This window comes from Lampris incognitus, chromosome 8, assembly GCF_029633865.1.
Source record: "Lampris incognitus isolate fLamInc1 chromosome 8, fLamInc1.hap2, whole genome shotgun sequence".
Lineage (NCBI taxonomy): Eukaryota > Metazoa > Chordata > Actinopteri > Lampriformes > Lampridae > Lampris > Lampris incognitus.
Window position 1 is genome coordinate 55,235,627 of NC_079218.1, and position 14,902 is coordinate 55,250,528.

At 44.0% G+C, this 14,902-nt stretch overlaps 1 protein-coding gene across 2 annotated transcripts in view; it reads left to right on the plus strand.

Annotated features, from left to right (window-relative positions):
• The window catches only part of LOC130116810 (hexokinase-2-like), a 99,162-nt gene extending 86,120 nt beyond the window's left edge, over nt 1-13,042 (plus strand). For both annotated transcript variants that reach the window (XM_056284870.1, XM_056284871.1), the window contains 2 exons: nt 459-692; nt 12,599-13,042. In XM_056284870.1, the coding sequence (XP_056140845.1) occupies nt 459-692; nt 12,599-12,812 (448 nt within the window). In that variant the 3' untranslated portion in view covers nt 12,813-13,042. The remainder of the gene's footprint in view (nt 1-458; nt 693-12,598) is intronic.
• Nucleotides 13,043-14,902: the final 1,860 nt, after the last annotated feature.

A 14,902-nucleotide genomic window follows, 5' to 3' on the forward strand; every position in this document is an offset into this window, starting at 1 on the left:
TACAGGTTCAGAAGTGGAGTTACCGTCAGCCATCTCCTATACATGGATGACGTCAAGCTGTATGCCAGGAATGAGTGACTCATTGACTCACTGATCCACTTCACCAAGATCTACAGCAACGACACTGGGATATCATTCACACTGGACAAGAGCAGTCGAATGGTGGCAAAAAGTGGAAAGGTGGTGAGCACTGAAGGGGTTGAATTACCAGATGGCAGGATAACGGACATACAGGACAGTTATAAGTACCTGGGTATTCCACAGACAAATGGAAACCACAAGGCGGCAGTAAGGAGGTCAGCTGTATTGTAATATTCTGCTCCTCATTTGCTTAGCACTTTTATCAACAACACCATTGATGGTTTCCGGGAAGAAGAAAAAAATGCGATATATGCATGTATGTACAGATAGCTTAAAATAAAATGAGAAAGATGTGGATCTCTCTCTGTCTCTCCCAGGGAGGAGTCTGGTCTGGAGAAAGCTCGGGAGATCCTGGTGGGTTTGGGTCTGGAGGCCGGGCCAGTGGACTGTCAGGTGGTGCGTCTGGTCTGTGACACCGTGTCCACGCGCTCCGCCAGCCTCTGCGCCGCTGGCCTGGCAACCATCGCCAACCGGATCCGCCTCAACCGTGGCCTGGACCATCTGAAGACCACAGTGGGGGTGGACGGGTCGGTCTACAAAAAACACCCCAAGTAAGAAAGAATGGAGCTCTGAAAATATTCATGTTTGACTGTCTGCGTGACTGGAGACACACACAAACACACAAACACACACACACACGTGTGTATTTTCACATAGAGTGTTTTTAAAGTCTTTTCATGTCTTTATGGTGCGGTTTTGATTGATTGTTTTTGCTATAGTCAAAATTACAGTGTAATACAAACACCTGCTGTTGGAACCGTCAGCCACATTTCCTTCAGAATATTAGATTTAGTTTAGAAAGAAATGTTTATCTCACAACCATCATAGTACATGTTAAATGGACTGTATGAATGCCACACACACACACACACACACACACACACACTCACACACTCCGACGGTGGTGTCAAGCATGCAAGGTAACAACCAGCCCATCAGGAGCAGGTAGGGGTTAAGTGTCTTGCTCAGGGACACCTCCACATTTTTACCAGGAGGAGCCGAGGATCGAACCGGCAACCTACCAGTTACCAGATCCCCTGTTCTACCTCCCAAGACACTGTCACCCAGTAGTAGGGGTCGACCGATATGGTTTTTTCAGGGCCAATAGCGATTATTGGTTATAAGTTATGGGGGCCGATAGCCGACATTTGGGGCCAATATTCAGTTGCAGTAAATATAAAAAAATTTGTGCCAAAATTTACAGCAACACAAACCCCAACACAAGGCTGCCTTTAAATGAACGTGTGTTTGATTGAATTTTGTGTTAAACAGAAAATATTTAAAAAAAATCAAATAAAGTGCATAATGTTCAAGGCACTCGCTAAAAATCTGAGTTGAATTATTTCTAATTAAAAACAAATAACTTCTAAAACATGAAAATGGAGTGAATTAAACTGCATGGACAGCGGGAAGTAAACTCTGATCAAACTGAATAATCATAATATTACAATAACTCCACATAAATTGGTTGAAGTGCTCCCGCCAGGCTTTGACTGAGCTGAGTGGAATATTCTTTTCTCTTTCTCTTATCTTTAAAGTGATAGTTCGGGTTTTTCTTGAAGTGGGGTTGTATGAGGGGTGGCGCAGTGGTTAGCGCGGTCGCCTCACAGCAAGAAGGTCCTGGGTTCGAGCCCCGGGGTAGTCCAACCTCGGGGGTCGTCCCGGGTCGTCCTCTGTGTGGAGTTTGCATGTTCTCCCCGTGTCAGCGTGGGTTTCCTCCGGGGGCTCCGGTTTCCTCCCACAGTCCAAACACATGTAGGGCAGGTGACTCAGAGACATGTAGGGCAGGTGACTCAGAGACATGTAGGTCAGGTGACTCAGAGACATGTAGGGCAGGTGACTCAGAGACATGTAGGGCAAGTGACTCAGAGACATGTAGGGCAGGTGACTCAGAGACATGTAGGGCAGGTGACTCAGAGACAGGTAGGGCAGGTGACTCAGAGACATGTAGGGCAGGTGACTCAGAGACAGGTAGGGCAGGTGACTCAGAGACAGGTAGGGCAGGTGACTCAGAGACATGTAGGGCAGGTGACTCAGAGACAGGTAGGGCAGGTGACTCAGAGACATGTAGGGCAGGTGACTCAGAGACAGGTAGGGCAGGTGACTCAGAGACATGTAGGGCAGGTGACTCAGAGACAGGTAGGGCAGGTGACTCAGAGACATGTAGGGCAGGTGACTCAGAGACAGGTAGGGCAGGTGACTCAGAGACAGGTAGGGCAGGTGACTCAGAGACAGGTAGGGCAGGTGACTCAGAGACATGTAGGTCAGGTGACTCAGAGACATGTAGGGCAGGTGACTCAGAGACAGGTAGGGCAGGTGACTCAGAGACATGTAGGGCAGGTGACTCAGAGACATGTAGGTCAGGTGACTCAGAGACAGGTAGGGCAGGTGACTCAGAGACATGTAGGGCAGGTGACTCAGAGACATGTAGGGCAGGTGACTCAGAGACATGTAAGGCAGGTGACTCAGAGACAGGTAGGGCAGGTGACTCAGAGACAGGTAGGGCAGGTGACTCAGAGACAGGTAGGGCAGGTGACTCAGAGACAGGTAGGGCAGGTGACTCAGAGACAGGTAGGGCAGGTGACTCAGAGACATGTAGGGCAGGTGACTCAGAGACATGTAAGGCAGGTGACTCAGAGACAGGTAGGGCAGGTGACTCAGAGACAGGTAGGGCAGGTGACTCAGAGACAGGTAGGGCAGGTGACTCAGAGACAGGTAGGGCAGGTGACTCAGAGACAGGTAGGGCAGGTGACTCAGAGACAGGTAGGGCAGGTGACTCAGAGACAGGTAGGGCAGGTGACTCAGAGACAGGTAGGGCAGGTGACTCAGAGACAGGTAGGGCAGGTGACTCAGAGACAGGTAGGGCAGGTGACTCAGAGACATGTAGGGCAGGTGACTCAGAGACAGGTAGGGCAGGTGACTCAGAGACAGGTAGGGCAGGTGACTCAGAGACATGTAGGTCAGGTGACTCAGAGACATGTAGGGCAGGTGACTCAGAGACAGGTAGGGCAGGTGACTCAGAGACATGTAGGGCAGGTGACTCAGAGACATGTAGGGCAGGTGACTCAGAGACATGTAGGGCAGGTGACTCAGAGACAGGTAGGTCAGGTGAATCGGCTGTACCAAATTGTCCCTAGGTATGTGTGTGTGTGTGTGTGTGTGTGTGTGTGGGCCCTGTGTGATGGCCTGGCGGCCTGTCCAGGGTGTCTCCTCGCCTGCCGCCCAGTGACTGCTGGGATAGGCTCCAGCATCCCCGAGAGCAGGATAAGCGGTTCAGATGATGGATGGGATGGAAGGTTGTATGAGGTACTTATCCATAGTCAGGGTTTTACCTGCAGTAGATGGGAGTCTGTGCGCTCCCAGTTTGGAGATTTAGCAGGAATAAGCCAGCACGGAAGTTGAGGAATGGGACACGGACCAAAAGAATTTAGCCACTTAAAAAAAGGCTCACCTAAAAAAGAATAATATCCGTTTGAGTGTACGCTATGTTTTGAATGTGTTCACCGCTTCATCTTGCCGTCAGACAGCCTTTTCTTGTGGAACTACTTTCTCTAAGCCGCAGGATGTCCGTATTCCTTCGCATAAGTGCACCTATGCAGCGCACGTTATTACGCCGCGGATCAGCAGAGTCAGATGGACGTTCTGCGGTTCAGAGAATGTAGGTCCACGTGAAGGGGCATGTTCATGCACAACACTGGCAGTAACTCTGTGTGTAACTAAAACACAACACTGACAGTAACACTGTGTGTAACTAAAACACAGCACTGACAGTAACTCTGTGTGTAACTAAAACACAACACTGACAGTAACACTGTGTGTAACTAAAACACAACACTGACAGTAACACTGTGTGTAACTAAAACACAGCACTGACAGTAACACTGTGTGTAACTAAAACACAACACTGGCAGTAACTCTGTGTGTAACTAAAACACAACACTGGCAGTGACACTGTGTGTAACTAAAACACAACACTGGCAGTGACACTGTGTGTAACTAAAACACAACACTGGCAGTGACACTGTGTGTAACTAAAACACAACACTGGCAGTGAGACTGTGTGTAACTAAAACACAACACTGACAGTAACTCTGTGTGTAACTAAAACACAACACTGACAGTAACACTGTGTGTAACTAAAACACAACACTGACAGTGAGACTGTGTGTAACTAAAATATCACTGACAGTAACACTGTGTGTAACTAAAACACAACACTGACAGTGAGACTGTGTGTAACTAAAACACAACACTGACAGTGACACTGTGTGTAACTAAAACACAACACTGACAGTGAGACTGTATGTAACTAAAACACAGCACTGACAGTGAGACTGTGTGTAACTAAAACACAACACTGACAGTGAGACTGTGTGTAACTAAAACATAACACTGACAGTGACACTGTGTGTAACTGAAACACAACACTGACAATGACACTGTGTGTAACTAAAACAACACTGACAGTGAGACTGTGTGTAACTAAAACCACACTGGCAGTGACACTGTGTGTAACTAAAACACAGCACTGACAGACACTGTGTGTAACTAAAACATAACACTGACAATGAGACTGTGTGTAACTAAAACACAACACTGGCAGTGACACTGTGTGTAACTAAAAGACAACACTGGCAGTGACACTGTGTGTAACTAAAACACAACACTGACAGAGACACTGTGTGTAACTAAAACACAACACTGACAATGACACTGTGTGTAACTAAAACAACACTGACAGTGAGACTGTGTGTAACTAAAACACAACACTGACAGAGAAACTGTGTGTAACTAAAACACAACACTGACAGTAACTCTGTGTGTAACTAAAACACAACACTGACAGTAACACTGTGTGTAACTAAAACACAACACTGACAGTGAGACTGTGTGTAACTAAAATATCACTGACAGTAACACTGTGTGTAACTAAAACCACACTGGCAGTGACACTGTGTGTAACTAAAACACAGCACTGACAGACACTGTGTGTAACTAAAACATAACACTGACAATGAGACTGTGTGTAACTAAAACACAACACTGGCAGTGACACTGTGTGTAACTAAAAGACAACACTGGCAGTGACACTGTGTGTAACTAAAACACAACACTGACAGAGACACTGTGTGTAACTAAAACACAACACTGACAATGACACTGTGTGTAACTAAAACAACACTGACAGTGAGACTGTGTGTAACTAAAACACAACACTGACAGAGAAACTGTGTGTAACTAAAACACAACACTGACAGTAACTCTGTGTGTAACTAAAACACAACACTGACAGTGACACTGTGTGTAACTAAAACACAACACTGACAGTGAGACTGTGTGTAACTAAAATATCACTGACAGTAACACTGTGTGTAACTAAACACAACACTGACAGTGACACTGTGTGTAACTAAAACACAACACTGACAGTGAGACTGTGTGTAACTAAAACACAACACTGACAGTGACACTGTGTGTAACTAAAACACAACACTGACAGTGAGACTGTATGTAACTAAAACACAACACTGACAGTGAGACTGTATGTAACTAAAACACAGCACTGACAGTGAGACTGTGTGTAACTAAAACACAACACTGACAGTGAGACTGTGTGTAACTAAAACACAACACTGACAGTGAGACTGTATGTAACTAAAACACAGCACTGACAGTGAGACTGTGTGTAACTAAAACACAACACTGACAGTGAGACTGTGTGTAACTAAAACATAACACTGACAGTGACACTGTGTGTAACTAAAACACAACACTGACAATGACACTGTGTGTAACTAAAACAACACTGACAGTGAGACTGTGTGTAACTAAAACCACACTGGCAGTGACACTGTGTGTAACTAAAACACAGCACTGACAGACACTGTGTGTAACTAAAACATAACACTGACAATGAGACTGTGTGTAACTAAAACACAACACTGGCAGTGACACTGTGTGTAACTAAAAGACAACACTGGCAGTGACACTGTGTGTAACTAAAACACAACACTGACAGAGACACTGTGTGTAACTAAAACACAACACTGACAATGACACTGTGTGTAACTAAAACAACACTGACAGTGAGACTGTGTGTAACTAAAACACAACACTGACAGAGAAACTGTGTGTAACTAAAACACAACACTGACAATGACACTGTGTGTAACTAAAATATCACTGACAGTGACACTGTGTGTAACTAAAACACAACACTGGCAGTGACACTGTGTGTAACTAAAACACAGCACTGACAGAGACACTGTGTGTAACTAAAACATAACACTGACAATGAGACTGTGTGTAACTAAAACACAACACTGGCAGTGACACTGTGTGTAACTAAAACACAACACTGGCAGTGACACTGTGTGTAACTAAAACACAACACTGACAGAGACACTGTGTAACTAAAACACAACACTGACAATGACACTGTGTGTAACTAAAACACCACTGACAGTGAGACTGTGTGTAACTAAAACACAACACTGGCAGTAACTCTGTGTGTAACTAAAACACAAAACTGACTGTAACACTGTGTGTAACTAAAACACAAAACTGACTGTAACACTGTGTGTAACTAAAACACAAAACTGACTGTAACACTGTGTGTAACTAAAACACAACACTGACAGTAACACTGTGTGTAACTAAAACACAACACTGACAGTGACCCTGTGTGTAACTAAAACACAAAACTGACTGTAACACTGTGTGTAACTAAAACACAACACTGACAGTGACCCTGTGTGTAACTAAAACACAAAACTGACTGTAACACTGTGTGTAACTAAAACACAACACTGACAGTAACACTGTGTGTAACTAAAACACAGCACTGACAGTAACACTGTGTGTAACTAAAACACACCCCTGGCAGAGGTTACAATGTGTCCCTAATAGCGTTCCGCCGTTACCGCCCGACGTCGTTGTCTGGGATTAACGACGCTGTGTATGACGTCACAATACGTTGTACGTGATACCACGTTGAATCAGAATATACTTTGTATCACTTCCTCCGGGAAATATGGGACACCGTGGCTCTTCTGTTACTACAGTAAACTACTGATAAGACACGTTAGCCCCTAGTTAGCTAACGGGGCTGACCCTTTAGCCTAGCGGTTAGCGACGTCGCCTTGTGGTGCGGAACATCCCGTATCGAATCCCGCACCGGGCAAGAAAGTAACCGGGTACACTACTGATGGATGTAGTCATCTTCATTGTACGTCATTCAACATCACCCGCATCAAATCCACCGTGGAACTATTCAGATGCATGACAACGTACGGAAGAAGAACACCTTCATATCGCACACAAACTACAGAAACCCAATTATAAAGAGAGATTTTATGTGAAGAGTTTGTGGTTGTTCAAGTGGACTCATTCCCTCTTGGGAATGAGTCCACTTGAACAACCACAAACTCTTCAAACAGGCTTCACATTTCGGTATTACTAGTGAATTAGTAATGATCAAGATGTCACTGTAGTATGGGGGACATATTCTAAGTAACAACAACTTAATTTAGAGTAATATAACACTATGAACACTTGTAGTTTTGTGTTGTGTTATGTAAGAACAGAGCATATTCATTAAGTGTTAGTAAGGGAGAATACCTCTTCTTGTGGTACTACCACCTTATAAAGGCCATACTAAGCAAAGCATATTGAGATGGTGCTACTAATAAGCAATACTTCTGAGGTCATAGAGGGAAAACTCATAGCTAATGGCTTACTGGTTGTATAATAAGGCCATGCAGAATACGGCATCAATGAGTACGTAATAATGACCAATTCAGAGCCAATATGTTGCTAATTTGCATGCTAATGAGCACCTAATTAATGGTGACTACGTTCCCCATACTAAAGTGTTACCCACGTTTCTCCTCGGGGCAAATTGCAGCAACTAAATGTGTCCCTGTACAACACCTGCACAGTCTTAATACAAAACGAATCAATAGTCATGCAAACAAACACATCAAACGGTGACCCAAATAACATCCGGGTCACCGTTTCGTCATCCCCGAGGGGAAATTGGGTAGTTTTTTCCGCCTGTAAAGCACTTTGAATGACCTCTGCGATGATGAGGTGCCATACAAATACACTTGCCTTGCCTTTTAGCAACGCGTTCCCACCCGCCGTCATCGTCTGGGATTGACGATGTCGCATATGACGTCACAATATGTTGTAGGTTATATTGTATGCATTGCTGTACGTGCATCATCAACGATGGTATTGTTTCTAATAATCTGGCCTTTTTTATGAGTACTGAGACGTGGCTAGATCGAGGCTAGCCCCCCTGATTTTGCACATTTCTCATTCCCAGGCAGGGCCGGATTAAATGGATAGATTACAGTAGGCAGAGCTTTTGTTTTACTCCCCCACCCCCCTCCCCACCCCCAAACAAGCGCATTTTGCTACTTTGTAAACAAACATGTTACTTTTAACTGCCACGTGGTTATTACGATTAATTAGTTAGGTATATATTTTTGTTTATTATTATTATTATTATTATTATTATCTATTTATGGTTCGTTACTCGCTATTTGATAGTCGCAAATTTAAAGGGTAAAGTATAGGCCTACATTTGTATATCTCATGTATATTCATTTATATTTATTTGCATTTTACATTTGATTTCATTGTTCATCTTTACATATTTAGAGTTGGGTATTTAAAGAGACACTGACATACCATTTCTGAACACATTCTTTAACATTGGGAGTTTGAATCGTAACAGAAAATAGGTGTGGTAAAGCTATTGGCTGCTGTCTTCCCGGGTGGGCGGGGCTTGGTACCGCTCGTCACTTGTTATTTAGAAAAAATGTCGGAGAGGGAGAGGGAGATCCTCTGCGAGGACTACAGTTTCGAGGAGGAGGATTCGGTGATACAAACAACTGTTAGATAGATAGATGATAGATAAATAGACAGATAGATAGGTAGATAGATAGATAGATAGATAGATAGATAGATAGATAGATAGATAGATAGATAGATAGATAGATAGCAATACGTCGTAGCAAGCTCGATAATAAAGTCTCAGCAAAATAGCCAAACTGGAGCCAAGTAGGCAACAGGAGGGGGTGAAAGAAGGGCTTCTCCGTGGTTTTATAGCATCTCGCTACGGACACACCCTACATGCAGATTGACTGGCGTCTACGTATTCGCCGCCACAATTTGTCATTGGACACCATCTACAGCCAATCACAGATCTCTCCCGAGTGGCCGCAGACGCACTGTTTTGGCCACTAAATTTCTCCGTGGTCACATCCCAACTCGGAACACAGCCTATCAATAGGAACACAGCCCATCAATAGGAACATAGCCTATCAATAGGAACATAGCCTATCAATAGGAACATTGCCTATCAATAGGAACACAGCCTATCAATAGGAACACAGCCTATCAATAGGAACACAGCCTGTCAATAGGAACACAGCCTATCATTAGGAACACAGCCTATCAATAGAAATTTTAAGATTTTGATGTCAGTATCACTTTATATTATACATGCCCATGACTGATTGTTCACCCTTTGCCATTGAGCTGAACTGACAAAACTCTTCCGTCATTTTCAAGATCATGTGGGTACATCTCTTTGAGATGTTCTGTCGCTGCACACATTTCTCGGGATGTCCATAGAATTGACTTTTGTAAGAAAACCGAACTTTTCCTCCACGTTGTTGTAAGTGTCGTTGCATCATCGTAGTTCCTGTGACAGCCAGTCACAGATAACATAATGTGTGTCAATCAAGAATGCATCCCGTCCTGAGCGTCTGACGTCTGGCGTTGCACGCTCGCCCAACATTACTTTCCTCGCTCGAGTTCTTTGGCTATCAGCCCTGTAGCTCTCAGTTGCTGTAAGAGTTTTAGCCTCTGTTTCGTCTGCTTCAAATTCGTTTCTGGCCTTGCCTATGAATTCTATAAGTGAATTTTACAGAATAGGAACTGTGCATATATCTATTTGTACCCCCTGCAACGCTTTGCTGGTTAAATTTATTCTTTTGAGAATGTCCTCCCACACTACAGTCATAACTGCAGTTTCAAGGGTGCCCATTATGTTATTCGTTGACATGCCTCGTATTGCGCTGATTTGGGGGTTCTGTGGTCAACAGAGATTTCAGATTTCGACGCTTCTTGAATGGCTTTGTAGCCAATCTCAGAGCCTCTGTTGCGTCAGCTCTTGCAGACCACCTAGTGGCAGAAAAGCTTTTCAATGTCAGACGTCGCTCGCATTTTGTGAGGTGTGACGTTAGAATCTCCCATCGCCTCGTCGAAACTGAGAAAAACTTGTATAGACTTTGAATGAAGCCGAAAAACGAAACTGCTTCTAGGCAACATTCTGCTGCACATGTACCAATCAAATTAAGAGAATGTGCAGAGCATGGTACACATTCAGCGAGAGGGTTTTCCTTATTCTAGCCTGAAGTCCAGAATATTAACCTGCCATATTACTAGCATTATTGTAGCTTTGGCCACGACGGTCCAGTAAACCAATGTCCAATTCTTTTAAATATTTATTTCTGATTTCTCCCAATTTAGTGGCCAATCGATCCCTATTTTAATTCAAACACCCACCCTCGTACTGCATGCGTTCACCAACTGCATCTCTCCGGCCAGCAGTCTCGAAGGAGACGCCTCGCCACTTTCGTGACAAGGCGACTCCAGGCCGAACCACTGCTTTTTTCTGACACACCCAGAGACGCATTCACGTGACGAACACAAGCCGACTCCGCCCCCCTCCCGTAGACAGCATTGCAAATTACTGCTGCTTCGTCGAGTTCGGCCATAGTCAGATCTGACGAGACCGGGACGCGAACCCCAGTCCCCAGTGGGCAACTGCATCAACACAAAGCCGATGCTTAGACCGCTACACCACCGCGGACTATAATGTCCAATGTGAGCTCCTCCTCCCGCATCCTAGACATCATTCCCACTAAGCTGCTCAAGGAGGTATTTTTTACTATCAGCCCCATTATTCTGCAAATTCTTAATAATTCTCTGGCCTCTGGTTCGTCTCTAGACAGTTTTAAGCATGCCATCATTCACCCATTACTCAAGAAACCCAATTTAGACCCTCTGTCCCTAAATAACTACAAGCCAATCTCCAAATTGTTTTTTTTATCTAAGGTTCTGTAGAGTAATTTATTCAGTTGATTTCTTTTATGAACACTAATACTGTTTTTAATGGTTTCCAGTCTGGTTTTTAGAGCACTTCATAGTACTGAGACAGCTCAAGTTAAGGTCACTAATGATCTACTGCTGAGTGCAGACAGAGGTGACTGCTCAATTTTAGTTCTTTTAGACTTAAGTGCTGCCTTTGACAGGGTCGATCACAACATCCTCTTACATCGCTTGGAGAATTGGGTTGGCATCAAGGGCTCGGCTCTTAACTTATTACGCTCTTGCCTCACCAACAGAATTTTTTCTGTTGTTCTGTGTAACTCTACCTCCTCTGTGGCTCAGTTGAGTTGTGGTGTCCCTCAAGGCTCAGTTCTTGGCCCCCTTCTCCTTTCTGTATACATGCTGCCCTTGGCCAGGTCATTCAAAATCACAATATGCTCTACCATTTTTGGCTGACGACACTCAGTTATACATGCCACTAAAACCCACAGATCCTAGCAGCATAAAAAATCTCACAACTTGCCTCACTGACACTAAATCCTGGATGTCCAAAAATGTTCTTAAATTTAATGATGATAAGTCTGAGGTCATTTTGTTCGGTCCCAAAAATTCCATCAGCCCTTTTCCTACTAATCTTGGTGGTCTGTCTGGTCTTAAGCAGGCTGCTAGGAATCGTGGGTTAATATTTAATGCCAGCCTCAATTTTGATAAACAAATCAAACATGTTGTTCCGTCATGCTTTTTCCAGCTCAAGCTAATCTCCAAAATTAGGTAATTTTTATCAGTTGCTGATCTGCAAAAAGTTGTACATGCTTTTATGTATTCTCAGCTCGACTACTGTAATGCACTCTATTCTGGTATCAGCAAGGGCTCCCTCCACCGTCTGCAATTGGTACAAAATGCCACTGCTCGGCTCATTACGGGGACAAGGAGGCATGATCATATTACTCCTGTGCTTGCCTCCCTACACTGGCTCCCTGTTATATTTCGAATCGAAATTATATAAGGTCTGCAGATGGAGCCCTGCTAGTTATTCCCAGGCCTCGGTTTGTTACAAAGGGTGATCAGGTTTCTGCCGTTAGAGCCCCCACACTATGGAACTCTTCCTGTTGAGCTAAGACGAACTAAGTCTCTAGCTTCTTTTAAATCTCTTCTTAAAACTTTTCTTTTAATGTTTGCAAATGTTTGATATTTGTTTTTATTTATACTGTTTTTATTTTTACTCTTATTTGACTCCTATTTGAATGATTTATGATACCAGTGTAAGGAAGTTTTTTTTTAAATCAATAAAAAAAACTCACTCTCTCTCTCTCTCTCCATCTCACTTCAGTTTCAGCGACCAGCTACATGCGACTGTTAGCATCCTCGCCCCCAGATGTAACATCAACTTCCTGCTCTCCGAGGATGGAAGCGGCAAGGGCTCTGCCATGGTAACAGCCGTGGCCCAGCGGCTCGCCCTGCAGTCCCGCCTCCTGGAGGACAGCGATGGGGAGGATGGCGAGGAGGAGGAGGAGGAGGAAGAAGAGGAGGAGGACGATGAATAAGATTAGGGAATGCATTCAGAAGCTGTTTTACATTAGGGGGTGATACAAATGGTAAATGAAGCAACTAACTGAAGTGTTCCAGCAAGAAGTCCTACATTTGTTTTAAGTTTTAAAGAGGTGACACACAAGAGTTTGCATGTTTTAGTCCCCCTGATTTCTTGTTGAACTGTAATTCAGCAAGGTTTTCAGTTTCATGTAGAAATGCTCAATTTCAATAAAAAGAAAAAAACATCCTGGTTTGTTTGATGCTGTTATGAAGTGTGTACAAATGTAATAGGCACCTGCCATTCATCACATCGTATCCTGAACTCTATGTCCAGTCTCTCCTGTCACCCTATCAGAATACAATGATCATAATAATAATAACTTTATCTACACGTTCGAAATTCAGCTCTCCAAAATCGGTCCTCTTTTTCTGAACTCAAATTCCAGTCACAGAATTCAGCCCCCACTCAGTTTCAGTCTGCATTATCCACGTTTGATGGCATACTGGTGCATAATCCAGCTCATGCTGTACATGGTTCTTTGTGTGGATTAGCACCAATGCTCTGGAGCGTCTTATCAAAAAAAAAATATATATACACACACTAAGAATTACAGGATGCCTTTAAATGAACACTGGCACCCAATAGAAAGTTACAAGTGAACGTATTTCTGTCTCTGTGTATGTAAGACAATCCATGAATATCAGATCCTGCAGACTTCAGTCATATCTGATGTGAATGGCTGGTGTCTGGTGGGACTTTGCCAGGAAAAATGACAGGGTGCATAGTGTTCTCCATCTTCATAGTAGCAGCCAGATGAAGGAGAAGAAGGCAGGTAGTGTTGAGTTTGAAGAAGTGGGCACTGGGCATGGTAGCCCAGTGGTTAGCGCTGTCTCACAGCAATAAGGTCCTGGGTTTGACCTCCGGGGTTGTCCAACCTTGGGAGTCATCTAGGGGTAGACTGGGAATTAAAAATGGCCCTGGACTTTTTGACTCAGACCGCCCCCTCCATACACCACCCACACAAACCACGCCACTTTTTATGTAAACAGGATTACTGAACAATATTTATAACAATAATTAGTAAAATAGAACAAGGAGAATGTGTCGCTCTTAGGAGGAGGCTGGCTAGAAGGAGCACATTTTGGCAAAATGGCCCTGGCAGCAAGGTGGCAAGAATCTGTTGAACCATCTGACCAGTAAAATACAGGAAATAATGTGTGAAGAAAAGAAGAAAAAAAAACCCGGTGAGCTGGCAAGTCATAGAATAAAATAAAAATAAACACATTTCCTACCTCCTTAAATTAGCAATTTCTGCAGCAGCTCACTCCTCTCAGCAAGGCATCTATAACCAGGTCACTGTCCAGGGCCATTAAAACATCTCGCTCAGTAGCCATGAGCATAAAAGCCTCCTGGTGCTGTTGAGATGGAGTGCTCCTGAGCCTACTCTTGATGAATTTCAGAGTAGAGAAGCTCTTCTCGCGAGCTACCTGGGTAACTGACAGGGTAAGGAGGAACTTGTAAGCAAGGCCCAGGATGTGGTATGCGTCGGTCAATAGGTTGTACTGACTAAGACTACAGTAGCAACACACTGGACAGTCCTTGCAAGATGAGCAGCTCTTTTTCACCATCTCCACCTGGTCTTCATTTCCTTCAGATCCTCCATAGTCCTGGTTGTGTATTCTTCAAATCCCAGTTGTTTTAACCTAGTCCACTGTTCAGCCAGACTCATGAGCTCACTCTGTAAATTGGCTACCATTGCTCTGCTATCGAATGTGATCAATCATTTGCTTAGTTCTTGAAGGGCTTCTCTGTGGAAGGCCACTGGGACTGGATGTTAGCCGACTAAAGTTTTTCCATCCATTGTACGTTGTCTGTCTTGGGAGAGAGAGCTTCCCTCTGTTGCTCTCCCTGAAGTTTCCTATTTTTCTCCCTGTTAAAGGGGTATTTTCAGGGAGTTGTCCCTTATCCGATGCGAGGGTCTAAGGACAGGATGTTGTGTTGCTGTAAAGCCCCTTGAGGCAAATTTGTAAGTTGTGATATCGGGCTATACAAATAAAATTGACTTGTTTTTATGGTCCAGAAGAGCTACGTCGGCATACAAAG